Source organism: Gopherus evgoodei, chromosome 13 (genome assembly GCF_007399415.2).
Source record: "Gopherus evgoodei ecotype Sinaloan lineage chromosome 13, rGopEvg1_v1.p, whole genome shotgun sequence".
NCBI lineage: Eukaryota > Metazoa > Chordata > Testudines > Testudinidae > Gopherus > Gopherus evgoodei.
The window spans coordinates 346,101-360,238 of NC_044334.1; the positions used below are offsets into that span (position 1 = coordinate 346,101).

At 47.5% G+C, this 14,138-nt stretch overlaps 1 protein-coding gene across 5 annotated transcripts in view; it reads left to right on the forward strand.

Annotated features, from left to right (window-relative positions):
• CHEK2 (checkpoint kinase 2) overlaps positions 1 to 14,138 on the forward strand; it is a 49,918-nt gene that overhangs the window by 12,715 nt on the left and 23,065 nt on the right. For all 5 annotated transcript variants that reach the window (XM_030582642.1, XM_030582639.1, XM_030582641.1 and 2 more), the window contains one exon: positions 8,081 to 8,171. In XM_030582642.1, coding sequence (XP_030438502.1) covers positions 8,081 to 8,171 — 91 coding nt within the window. The remainder of the gene's footprint in view (positions 1 to 8,080; positions 8,172 to 14,138) is intronic.

Consider the following 14,138-nt stretch of genomic DNA (forward strand, 5'->3'; position numbering starts at 1 on the left):
ATGTCGATTTCCGAGCATTGCACTGTGGGTAGCTATCCCATAGCTATCCCATAGTTCCCACAGTCTCCCCTGCCCTTGGAATTCTGGGTTGAGATCCCAGTGCCTGGGGGGGCAAAAACATTGTTTGCGGGTGATTCGTCGGGTACAGCCTCACTCCTCCCTCTGTGAAAGCAGCAGGCAACTGTTTCGCGCCTTTTTTCCTGGATGAACTGTGCAAATGCCATATCACAGCAAGCATGGACCCTGCTCAGCTCAAGATCACAATCGTGGACGTTGTGAACACCTCGCGCATTCTTGTGCAGTCTATGCTGAACCAGGACCTGCAAAACCAGGCGAGGAGGAGCGGCGTACGGCAGCGCGGCGACGAGAGTGATGAGGACATGAACACAGAATTCTCTCAAACCACGGGCCCCTGCGCTTTGGAGATCTTGCTGTTAATGGGACAGGTTCTAGCCATTGAAAGCCAATTTTGGGCCTGGAAAACAAGCACAGACCGGTGAGACCGCATAGTTTTGCAGGTGTGGGACGATTCGCAATGGCTGCGAAACTTTTGCATGCGTAAGGGCACTTTCATGGAACTTTGTGACTTGCTTTCCCCTGCCCTGAAACGCCAGACTACCAGGATGAGAGCAGCCCTCACAGTTGAGAAGCGAGTGGCAATAGCCCTCTGGAAGATTGCAACTCCAGACAGCTACCGGTCAGTCGGGAATCAATTTGGAGTGGGAAAATCTACTGTGGGGGCTGCTGTGATGCAAGTAGCCAAAGCAATCATTAAGCTGCTGCTACGAAAGGTAGTGGCTCTGGGAAACGTGCAGGTCATAGTGGATGGCTTTGCTGCAATGGGATTCCCTAACTGTGGTGGGGCGATAGATGGAACCCATATCCCTATCTTGGCACTGGCGCACCAGGGCACCCAGTACATAAACCGCAAGGGGTACTTTTCAATGGTGCTGCAAGCACTGGTGGATCACAAGGGACGTTTCACCAACATCCATGTGGGATGGCCGGGAAGGGTTCATGACATTCACGTCTTCAGGAACGCTACTCTGTTTAAACGGCTCCAGCAAGGGAATTACTTCCCAGACCAGAATATAACAGTTGGGGATGTTGAAATGCCTGTAGTTATCCTGGGGGACCCAGCCTACCCCTTGATGCCATGGCTCATGAAGCCATACACAGGCAGCCTGGAGAGGAGTCAGGAGTTGTTCAACTACAGGCTGAGCAAGTGCAGAATGATGGTAGAATGTGCATTTAGCCGTTTAAAGGCATGCTGGCCTCTGACATCAGCCAGATCAATGTCCCCATTGTTATTGCTGCTTGCTATGTGCTCCACAGCCTGTGTGAGTAAGGGGGAGACCTTTATGGTGGGGTGGGAGGCTGAGGCAAATCACCTGGCCGCTGATTATGCACAGCCAGATACAAGGGTGATTAGAAGAGCGCACCAGGAAGTGGTGCACATCAGAGAAGCTTTGAAAACGAGTTTCATCATGGGCCAGGGTACGGTCTGACTGCTGTGTTTGTTTCCCCTTGATAACCCCTCCCCCTTGATTGACTCAGTCCTTGTAAGCAACCCACCTTCCCGCTTCGATTACAGCTTGCTTTCTAAGGAAATAAAGTCACTATCGTTTAAAAATCATGTTGTATTTATTAATTCATTATAAAAAGAGAGAGAGAACTGACAAGGTATCCTGGGTGTGGTTTGGGAGGAGGATAGGAGGGAAGGAAAAGGCCACTAAAAATATTTCAAAGTAATGACAGCCTTTTGGTTGGGCTGTCCATGGGGGTGGAGTGGGCGGGTGCACGAAGCCTTCCCCCACATGTTCTTACACGTCTGGGTGAGGAGGATATGGAACATGGTGAGTGCTGAGGGTGATTACACAGGGGCTGCAGCGGCACTCTGTGACCCTGCTGCTGTTCCTGAAGGTCCACCAAATGTCAGAGGATGTCAGTTTGATCACACAGCAGCCCCAGCGTTGCATCCGCCACTGCTGATCTTCCTGCCTACACCTCTGATCTTCCTGCCGCCACCTCTCATCTTGAGTGTCCTCTCCTCTCCTCACGTTGGTCCCTGCTGTCCTCGCGTTCACTGGCATCTTTCCTGTAATTTGATACCACGTCCTTCCACTCATTCAGATGAGCTCTTTCACTGTGGGTTACTTCCATGATATCTGAGAACATTTCGCCTCACGTCTTTTTTTTCCTCCGCCTCATATGAGATAGCCTTCGGGATGGAGTAGGGAGGCTTGAAAAATTTGCAGCTGCCTGAGGGAGGTAAAAAAGGGAGAGAAGTATTTGAAAAGATACATTTTACAGAACAATGTTTATACTCTTTCACGGTGAACAACATTGTTCACCTTACATAGCACGTGTGATTTCACTACAAGGTTGCATTTTGCATCTTAATATTGAGTGCCTGCAGCTCTGGTGTTAGAGATCTCACAGATGCAGGTCCGGGCAGCAGAATTCAGCTTGCATGCATCCATGATAAGCCATTGTCTTTCGGCTTCTGCAGCCTTCATGTGCACAGTGCCCTCCTTTCTCAAATACCAAGCAAATCCTGTTCAGTGCTGCTGCTTTCCTGTTAACATGCAGAAGCAGAAACCACCCCCCCATCCAATTCTCTGGGATGATCACTTTATCCCTCCCCCTACTGTGTGGCTGGTATCATGGAAGATCACTGCTAGCCAAACTTGAAAAAGCTCAGTGCCAATCCCTCCCCTCCTCCCCCCGTCCCTGCTTGGCTACCTGCAAGGAAGGATTTCTTTTAAGCAACAGGCAAACAGCCCATAGGAATGGCCATGTCTGTCCCCTTAATTAAATTCCTGAATTTCAACCAGGTTACCATGAACGATATCACTCTCCTGAGGATAACAGTGAGATAAAGAACGGATGTTGCTTGAATGCCAGCAATCACTGGGACAATACATAGCTAGGCTTTGTCATGCAGTGATACCAGATTACTTGCTACATGCATGGCATGGTCAAGTGTCCTACCATGGAGAACAGAATAAGGCTGCCCTGCCCAGAAACCTTCTGCAAAGGCTTTTGGAGTACTTCCAGGAGAGCTTCATAGAGATGTCCCTGGAGGATTTCCGTTCCATCCCCAGACATGTTAATAGACTTTTCCAATAACTGTACTGCCGCGAATGCATCCAAAGTCCTCAGGGCAAATTAATCATTAAAAAACACTTGCTTTAAACCATGTTTTATATTTACAAAGGTACGCTCACCAGAGGTCACTTCCATGGCTTCATTGTCTGGCCTAGTGGCTTGGGAGGGCTGGGAGGGTAATTCCGTCTGGGTGAGAAAAAGTTCCTGGCTATTGGGGAGAACGGAGGGCTGTGTGCTCGCAGCAAGCTCCTCCTCTTCTTCCTCCTCATCTTTCCCGTCCGCAGAATCCTCAGGCATGGCTGAGATTACCACCCCCACCTCGGAATCCATGGACAGGGGTGGGGTAGTGGTGGCGGACCCCCTTAGAATTGCATGCAGCTCAGCGTAGAAGCGGCATGTTTTCGGCCCTGCCCCGGACCTTCCATTTGCTTCTTTGGTTTTCTGGTAGGCTTGTCTGAGCTCCTTAACTTTCACACGGCACTGTACTGAGTCCCTGGTGTGGCCTCTCTGCATCATGGCCTTGGAAAGTTTTTTTCAAATGTTTTTTTCATTTCGTCTTTTGAAATGAAGTTCTGTTAGCACGGAATCCTCTCCCTATATAGCGATCAGATCCAGTACCTTCCGTGCAGTCCATGCTGGAGCTCTTTTTCAATTCTCAGGAGACTGCATTGTTACCTGTGCTGATGAGCTCTGCGTGGTCACCTGTGCTGGTGAGCTCTCCACGCTGGCCAAACAGGAAATGAAATTCAAAAGTTCGCGGGACTTTTCCTGTCTACCTGGCCAGTGCATCCGAGTTCAGATGGCTTTCCAGAGTGGTCACAATGGTGCACTGTGGGATACTGCCCGGAGGCCAATACCATCGATTTGCGGCCACACTAACCCTAATCCAAGATAGCAATACCGAAAGAAAGCAGTGTCGCTACTCCTTTCATCAGGGAGGAGTACATAAACTGGTTTAAAGAGCCCTTTATATCAATATAAAGAGCCTCATTGTGTGGACGGGTGCAGGGTTAAATTGGTTTAACGCTGCTAAATTCGGTTTAAACATGTAGTGTAGACCAGGCCTAAGAGTGAGAATCATGCATTCATTGCAACACTACAAAAAAAAATCCTCTCTCTCATTTTTCAGTTTGTTTCCTTTATACATAAGATGCTGCCATATGACTGTGCATATGTCCATTTTACTGTAGGTGTGTGTGTGCGCCCCATGTACAGGTCTTGGTGATATTTTTTCCTCACTAGTACCTGTTGGGATGGCTGGTGTGCCCTCTGTCACCACACACCACTGCATGGTGGTATGAGAGGAACCACCATGACTTCCCAACCAGTTCCTTACCACCAGTGATGGTAATTCAAACTTGTTAACTCAAGTGCTTTCCTCACTCCTTTTCTGTATATAGATCCTGTTTATTAATTTGTCAGTTATAGTTAGTGTTGGACAATTTTTAGTACTGGGTTGCTGCATTTGGTCTCTCTTGATACTTTCTATCTTTTGGGACAGCTACCGGAATGATGCCATGTTCATCAGGTTTTAAGTCCTGCTGGACCCCTGTGAAACCCATGCAAGTCAGTGACCCACACCTGACCTGTTAGAAATGTTTGGGGGAATCTCATGTTACATCTGCAAAGGTTTCAAGCTCCGCTTGAAAAAAGATAGCATGACTAGGCTTAAGTGCTTGCTTGTGGATGCAGCACTTTGACCCCTATCAGAGTTGTCACATGGGGTGAGTGCCCCATGTACATTTACTTCAGTATGGAGCTCTTTGCTGGAATGTCTGCTGCTCCTTGGGATTGTTCCCGAGTACCAAAGAAAAGGCTTAGGCAGTCCTCTGGTTCAGTGCCTCGCTTGCCTGTGTTGGTACCCTGACGGAACCAGAGACCAGAAGAAGCATTTGTGGGATAAATCCCCTTCAGAATGCTTAAGGCTTCCCAAGAGGGGATTGCTGCCTCTGAAGCCTGTGCCAGACATTTCCCCTGAAAGACATTTATGGCGCCAACAGAAGGTGCCAATTGCAGCAACTCTGGAGGCATATGCAGCTGTAAGAGACTTACTTAGCTTCTTGGTACTGCCTGTGCTTCATACCTTGCTTCATCGAGATCGTGTGATGCTGCTACCCAAGCCTCCACAGAAATCCATGTTGTTTAGAGGAAAGTCTTCCATGATTTCCCTGGTACTGCTGTCCTCGGGCTCGGACTACGTCTTACCAGTCCATTCTGGATTTGAACTTCCATTGTCAGAAGCATCTGACTCTTTTCCTTGGACTTAGAGGTGAAGTTCTCTGTATCTCGCCCAGGCTGGGGAACATACCTCCCCATCAGAATCATTGGGACCATGGGCCATGCACTGGGATCCTTCTAAGGGTCAATGGCCCAGGCAAGGATGGGTCTTGAGCCCGTATTAATGGTCATTCTGGACATATTCTGGTGTACCCCCCATCTAGAACTTCCCTTGAAGCATCTTGCTCGCTGACATGGAGAGTGCACCAGAGGCATTGGTACCGAGAGCACCGTTCCCTGGTACTGAGCATCCAGAAGCCACTCAGGCACCCCCAGCCACTAGTCACAGACTAAGCTCCACCTCAGATGTCTGTTTCATCCTTGTCACCTGATGAGGTGGTTGAGCAGTTAAGTGACACCACCAGAGGACCACATTGCTCATCAAGATTTTTAAAAAATAGTGGCCTCTGTACTTGACATTAAGGCAGAAGAGGTGCATGAAAGCTCTCACAAGTTGGTGGACATCCTGGTATCAGCGACAGCACCATGGTGCAGCCATGAAACCATCATGGAGCCAGTCAAGGCCCTTAGGCAGGCCCCCTGCTCCTGGGACCTCACAGCAAAATGAGCTGAGAGGAGGTGCTTTGTCTCCTGTAAGGGGTATGAACATTTTTACTCTCATCCCCACTCTGTGTTCTCTTGTGGCAGCTGCCAATGATAGAGAGGGACAAAAAGCTTCTGTGCCAAAAAGCAAAGCCTCAAAGAAGCTGGATCTGTTTGGTCACAAATTTTATTCCTCAGGAAGCCTGCAACTCAGGATTGCAAATCAACAAACTCTCTTGAGTCAACATGACTTCGCCTCTGGGAGAGATGAAATTTAAAGACAAACTACTTGAGGACTGAAGACAAAAGTGTGCAGTAATGGCTGAAGAGAGTAAACTGGTCGCTAGGACTGCCCTGCAGGACAGTTGGGATAGCACAGACTCAGCTGCTTGAACCATGGTGTTGGCTGTTGCTGTGAGAAGGTGTTCGTGGTTGTGGTTGTCTGGGGGCTACCTCTAGACGTACAGCAAACTATCCGGTACTGTCCTTTCGAAGGTCCCTCCAGCTTTTCAGAGAAAACGGACAACAGGCTTCATAACCTTAAGGATTCCAGGGCAACACTCAATCTCTTGGAGTCTATACCCCATCAGAAAAAGAAAGCAGTGTCGCCCACAGTAGCTATACAGAGAGCAGGGGTTTGCTTCCCAATCCCATGATCCACTAAGGAAAAAGGACAGAAGTTATAAGAGATGCCCTCCACTGCTCTTCTCTTCATCATCAGTGGGCTTATCCAATCCAGCTGCCTCATCCAAACAGTCATTTGGATGGGTTTGTCAAGGACAGTGAACCTGTCACCATAGCCCCATCTGTTCCTCATTGTTTGTTACTAATCACTTATCCCACTTCCTAAGTGCTTGGGCTCACATAAGTAAGACCTACCAGTCTGAAAGCATGGTGGAACTACGGTATGCCATCCAGGTCAGTTCTTCTCCTCTACCCACCCTCTTCAGGGACCACTCTCATGAGATTGCCCTTCAACAGGGTGTCCAATCTCTTCTTCAGTCAGGGGCCCTAGAGGAAGTACTGTTGAACCTCAGGGATAAGGGTTTCTATTCCTGCTACTTCCTGATCTACTAGACAAAAAAGGCCTCAGGCCTATTTTAGACCTAAGAGAGTTGAACAAATTCCTGAAGAAAATAAAATTCCACATGGTTATCATGGGAGTGTGAGTATGCAAGTGTGTGTGTGACCCCCCGCCCCCGCCTGCTTTTGAGCTTAGCTATCAGTACAATAAAAGTGCTGCTTTCTGCCAAATTCTGGTGGGTCATTAGTCCTCCCTAAGCTTTCTAGCTGGCCCAGTTTTGGGTAACAGATCCTCTGTGCAGTGGTTTGTAGCAGTTGCAAACAGAGCTAAGGGCTAACCAGTTTCCTCTCAGAAAATCTCACCTTGGATCTCTTCATGTATTTTTTTTATGCTACCCACTAGCTAATACAATCCCTCTAGATTGAGTATTGGCGCATTCTACCAGAGCGCAGGCACCTTCTGCAGCTTTCTTGATGCAAGTGCAGATTGTAGACATTTGTAAAGCAGCGGGGTCTTCAGTCCACACTTTTACTTCTCATTATGCCATTTCCTGTCAGTCCAGAGACAATGCAAGTTTTGGATTGATGGTCTTACACTCTCTGTTCAGGTAGACTCTGAACCCACCTCCGTACCTGTTTGCTTGTGTTACCTACAGTGGAATGGACATGTGCAACCACTCAATGAAGAAAATATTACCTACCCTTCTGTCACTGTTGTTCTTTGAGATGGGTTGCATATATCCGTTCCACATTGGAGTCTGTCCAGTATGAAGGAACTGAGAGGGGTTGGAGTGCCCTTTTATACCAGCATACAGTAGTGTGTGGCAACAGAGGGCTCTGCAGCAACTCTGACTGTTGCCACTGAGGGACAAAAATCTCCAACATCTGTGCGTGGGGCATGCATGCATCTACGGTGGAATGTACATGTGTGACACATCTTAAAGAACAACAGTTTCAAAAACGTGGGCAATGGTTTTTTAATATAATTTTTTGTTTCAGTTATGTTTACTTCTAATGTGCAGCACTCTCTTAGTTGTTGAATATTAACATTTAGGAATAGTAGTTACTCCTTGTAACAAAGTCTTTGAAGTTAGTAACAAAAAATTATCTCCACTCATCTTCCCAGCGTTTGTATTTTCTGATCTTATGGTGGATGATCAGTCAGCGTATCCCAGAGAATTGAGAGAGAAATATATCATGTCAAAGACTTTGGGAAGGTAAGCACCCATACTTAGGACTTATTTTCCTTTAGTTTTGTGTGGATGATGTTTGAACTGTAACTAGTATTAACTATTTGCTATTATTTTAGTACTGTTTCAATAATACCATCCTAGGCATTATGGTAATACAAACAAAAACACGATGCTTTTCAGACGAATAAAAGATGAAGGTCCAGGTTCTCTCATCCTACTCCGGCCACTTTTTGCCACTTAGGTGACAATGTGGCCTTAACTGATGAGCTGAGAATTCTCTCGGTGTAGGGCAGTTTTTACCTGGCTTAAATCAGTGTAAGTGTCTCCTTTGTCAGCAGCCCCACCATGGCCTGGCAAAATGGGCCGGAGCTGGGTGGAGCACACCTGAATTATGTCAGTTCACAACTTGTTTATTTTTCATTAGAAGAGATCATAGCCAGTTAGAGCATCCAGAGGCTATGCTAACTTAGATCAGTAGATCAGTGCTGGTGCTTGTGCAGCTGGATTCCAATACAATTATACAGGGGGTCAGACCATGTGATCACAATGGTCCCTCTGACTTTCTAATCAATTATTAATATACTGTGAGACTCAAGGAGGTGTAACTTGCTCCCTAATGCACTCAGCTCAGGGAGGGTCTCTGTGCGGGAGAGAATCTGGGTGTGGACTTGTGTCCTGCAGTGTTTACATTAAGATCAGTGTATGATGGAAATGGGCAAACAGTGGCTTTATATGTGTGTGGGGAGAAACTGATGACAAGCTGCAGCAGTCGGATAATGTGGTAACTGAGGTGGTTTTGATTTTTTTTTTTTTACATCTGTCTTTCACTGTAGTTTCCTTCTGCTTTACGGGGAGCACTTGCACATGCATATAAAGCTGTTAAAAGGAGGAGGTAGGATTTGAAGGCCTTGTTGAAGAAGTTTGTTTTGCAGAGAGTATTGGAAAAAGTTTAGCATCAGTAATGGACAGTAGTTTACTTTCTGTAGTGTTCTTCCTCATATGATTTTTTTTGAGATGTTAATAGGACAAATTAATTTTTCACTTCAAAGAATTCTTACTCCTTAATGCAAAGTCCTCTTTTCAGTTGCCTGTCTTGTAAGTGGTTAGTTACTGCCTATTTGAAATATAGTCCCCCTGAAAGTAAGTTCCTAGTGCTGTCTGTAAAATAAGTCTTTCTATTCTGAATGTCCAAGGGTGAAATAGAAGGTATTATATTTCTTTGTTAATACGTAGCTAACAGCACTGGCAGTAAATCTGAAGTTTAGCAGATTTGTTCATTCATTCCCAATCTATATGGTTTTGACATCTCTTATTCCACTGCTGGGCCATCAGAGTACGGGCTCCTCGGATTGCTGGGATTATAGCTGCCCGTTCGCTGCTTTCAGCTCTGAATGATGAGAACAGTTAAAGCTGGAACTCTGAATTATGGCATACAGGTAGACCTATTTTCCTTAAAACAGCCAGGTTTGGGCCATATGCTTCTAATTGACTTGGGTTTAAAACATACTTTTAATTGTGAAACTCAGATTTATGATTGAGTACTCACAGTTCTTCTTGGAGCGTTTGCTCATGTCGATTCCATTCTAGGTGCGTGCGTGGTCGTTGGAGATTTTTGCCTTAGTGGTATCTATAGGGCCAATTGTGGCGCCTTTTGGAGTGCTGCATTCATGCAGCAGTATATCAAGCGTTGCCAGTCCTATGCCTTCTCAGTCAGGGCCGGCCTTAGGATTTATGGTGCCCTAGGCGAGATTATTAAACTGGTGCCCCTATGCCTGATCTGCTCTTAGCAACACAAACATAAGCTTACAGTATTGGAAAACTTGCCACATTCACGTTATTAAAACCAGTTTAACTTAATTAAGCACACTGTAATGCTGATGGACTAGCACTAAAGAAGCAGCACTGTAGAAAAAATTCTGATGACAGAATGATGCAAATTTTTTTTAATTTATCAAAAATTTATTGGAAATTTATATGAAGAGGTATTGAAACAAAGATTTGTTTTTAATTAAAAGCAATCTTTCTGGCTTTTTTGGCTGCAAAATCAGTAATAATGTCATCGTATGACAAAGACAAAGTCGTGTCTTGTTCGATTGCAAGAATAGCAAGACCAGTTAAGCGTTCCTGACTCATTGTAGAGCGGAGATAGTTTTTAATGAGCTTTAGTTTTGAGAAACTCCGTTCTCCTGATGCTACTGTTAAAGGAATTGTCAGTAGAATACGAGTGGCAATGTACAGATTAGGATATATGTCAACAAGTTTGCGGGTATGAATAAACTGTACAATGTCCATCACCGATTTTGCATGTGGCAACATTGATCACAGTGTACTCAATTCTTCGTACAGTTCAAGTCCATTTAAATCAAAACTATCACCGTGCTTCAGGAGGCTCTCTAGGTTCTTGCACTTTGTCATTAGTTGCTCTTGTTTTCCTATTTCGTTGAATTTAGTTATGTCATACAAAAATCCAAACTGTTCATGGTGTACTTGCAAGGTATTAAACCTTTCATCAACAGCAGATACTGCTTTATCCATCACAACATTAAAAAATTCAACCTCAAATTTCTTTTCTGGATCGTCTATGGGCATGATCTGCTGTACAGATTCTTCACAAAGAAGTGTCCCTGGCCTTTTTAACTCATATTAACTATGTATTTACTTTATGAAAGTTGGAGAAAACATTGTGAAAACGTAAAACATTGGCTTCTCAACTTCTGGGCTGGCAAAAGTTATACTGACTCACAGGGAAAAAAAAAAGCAGGAGAATCTTAGTACAACATATGGTCACTCTATACCAGGGGTCGGGTCGGCAACCTTTCAGAAGTGGTGTGCCAAGTTCACTGTAATTTAAGGTTTCTCGTGCCAGTAATACATTTTAATGTTTGTAGAAGGTTTCTCTCTATGTCTATATTATATAAATAAACTATTGTTATTATCTGAGGTCTTGACCACCGATCCTGCTCAGGCCACTGCCAGCTGAGTAAATGAAACCCCAAACCGGCAGCGGGCTGGTGGCTGGAACCCTAGACAAGGATCCCAGGCCCTGCTCAGCCCGCTGCTGGTCTGGGGTTCTGACCACCAACTCCTGCCAGCCAGGATCCCGGCCGCCAATCCCCCCTCAGCCCGCTACCAGCCTGGGATTCTGCTGACCCACGCTGGCAGGAGGCAGAGTGGGGCTGGCGGCTGAGCTCCTGACTGGCAAGGGGCTAGCAGCCAGAACCCTGGAGTAGCAGTAGGCTGAGTGCTGCTGGCACCCCAGACTGGCAGCAGACTGAGCCACTCAACCCCCCATCGGCCCTGCTAAGCCCGCCACCAGGCCGCTCAGCCCGCTGCCGGCTGAGTGAATGGAACCCCAGGCTGACAGCAGGTTGAGTGGTTCAGCTGGCCTGCTCAGCCCACTGCCAGCCTGGGGTTCCTTGGGGGTCCCCAGGCCAGCAGCAGGTGCTGAGTGGGGCCGATGGCTGGTATCCCAGCTGGCAATAGGGCAGCAGCTGGAACCCCAGAGCAGTGATGGGCTGAGCCGCTCAGCCTGCTGCTGCATACCATCAAAAATCAGCTCGCCTGCCTTATTTGACACGTGTGCCGTAGGTTGCCGACCCCTGCTTTATACACTAGTAAGGAGATGAGCATATTACAGTTGTTAGAGGGCTCTTATCAGGAGTAACAGGCTATAGGAAAGTCAGTCAACATTTTTTGTTTCTCTGATGAAAACTGGCCCACTCCCTGCCTCAAACCAAACCCGTCACTAATAATTGTCAACAACTTAATTTTCTGTTTTTGGCTAAGATATTGATTTTTTTTTTAAATAATATTGAAATTGGATTCAGGATTGTTAGCAAGATTTTTGGCAAACAAAGCTGTTAAATGACAATCTAAATGGCAACACAGTACTGCTTTCATGCTTGGCTCACCCCCTAGCCCGCTGGTCCAACAGCTGCAGTAGAGGAGGAGATAGGTGGAAAACTGCAGGACCCCAAAATCCACCTCTTGGGGTGCAGAGTGGCAACAGCAGCAGCAAACCCTCAGGTCCAATCACACGCCAATGGGCACCACCACCAGCCTTATGGACCATGGTGAAGTTAGCACAGCATCTGATCTCAGGGACAGGGCAGCCATGGAGCCACAGCAGCTCATCCTGCTCTATGCAGCTCCCCCCGGATGAGATGGATCGCTGGCAGCTGCCAGCCCGGGGGAGAGGCGCTCCCCAGCTAGGGTGGCCAGATCCAGATGTCCTGATTTTATAGGGCCAGTCCAGATATTTGGGGCTTTGTCTTATATAGGCACCAATTACCCCCACCTAGAGTGACCAGACAGAAAGTGTGTAAAATCAGGACAGGGATGGAGGGGGGGGTGGGGGGGTAAAAGAAGCGTATATAAGAAAAAGACCCCAAAATTGGAACTGTCCCTATAAAATAGGGATATCTGCTCACCCTACCCCAATCCCGATTTGTCACACATCTGGCTAACCCCATCCAAACCCTGTGTGACATTCCAATTCTGGCTGCCTGCCCAGGAAGTGAGTTACTTTCACTTTCATTCCTCAGCAAGCAGCCAGCCTCCCCTCCCCCCACCTACCCCCAGCACCTCACCCAACCCAGCCCTGACGGAGGGGAGGGAGGAGAGAGAGGGGTGCTCCTGGGGAGGAGGGAGAAAGGAGGGGGTGCTCCGTGGGGCAGGGGGGAGAAGAATGGGTGTTATGGGAGACAACAAAGGATACTGGTTCCAGAGCCACAGAGCCTGCCTCGCCTCACCTCAGCCGGGGGGAAAGAGTCACACTCACAGGTGAGCTCCTTTCCCAACCCCCACCCCCCCCTTCCCAGAGACCCCAGCAGCCAATCCCGTCCCTCAGACTGTGCTGCATTCGGCTCTCTCTAGGACCCAGCAGCCCTGCTTCTACACTGTCTGGGCTGCCTGCAGAGTGGTGCCCCCAGGCAGTGTGAGGCCCTACGCCATTGCCTATTCTGCCTATGCCTAAGGACGGCCCTGTTCTCAGTTCCTTCTTACCACCCGGAGTAGTTAGTCGGAGTGCCTTTCTTGCTTAGCAAGAGCTAGTGTTTTTTTCTCCTACAAACTTCGTGCCTTAGGGCCTTTTGAAATAGTTTATATATAGTGTTAGTTAAGTAGTTGTTATGTGTAGTTGTTAGTAGTAGTTAGGGGCTAAAAAGAAGTATCTTCTTCCAGCCAAAGGGTCACAAGCAGGGTCACGCCTCCTCGACTCCCAAGAACAAAGAGGCCAAAAAGCTTGATCTTTTCGGGAGAAACATTTATTCGACTACCAGCTTACAATTTCGGGTGGCAAATCATCAAGTACTGTTGGGCAGATATAATTTTAATCTCTGGGATGGCCTCAAAAAGTTCCAGGAGTCGCTCCTGCAGAGTTTGGCCCAGGAGTTTGGCACTCTGGTGGAGGAGGGCACCGCGGTGGCCAAATACTCCCTGCAAATGGACTGGGATGAGGCGGATTTGGTGACTCGAGTGGTCGTGTTGGTGGTGGTTATGCTGCGCAACTCCTGGCTCCAAACAGTGGGCCTCTCCCAGACCTTGATTCAGCCTTTTGACAGGATTGGTCTCTCCTCTGAGCAGATGGACGTCAGGCTGCATGGGCTGAAGGATACTAGAGCCACCCTTTGCCACTGGGCATGCATATGCTGCATTCTGCTTGTAAGCCCTTCTGGCTGCCCCTGCCGCCATCGTTGACCCTTTCTTCCTCCCCCTCACCTGCATAACCTGGGCCTGCCAAACACGTAGGAGGCCAAAAGCGATCATTTTTAGAGTCCTGCAAATCGCGGGTATCCGCTTTATATCCGCAGATGCGGATATCTGTGGACCATTTCTGCGGGGGTAGCAGTGCGGATGCAGATACAAATTTTGTATCTACGCAGGGCTCTGATGTTAAGAGCCGGATCAGCAGCTGTTAGGAACTGCAGCACGGATCCTCCACCTACCCTGGGCAGGGATACTGGGCAGGGGGCTGCTCAGGCCCCCTCACCC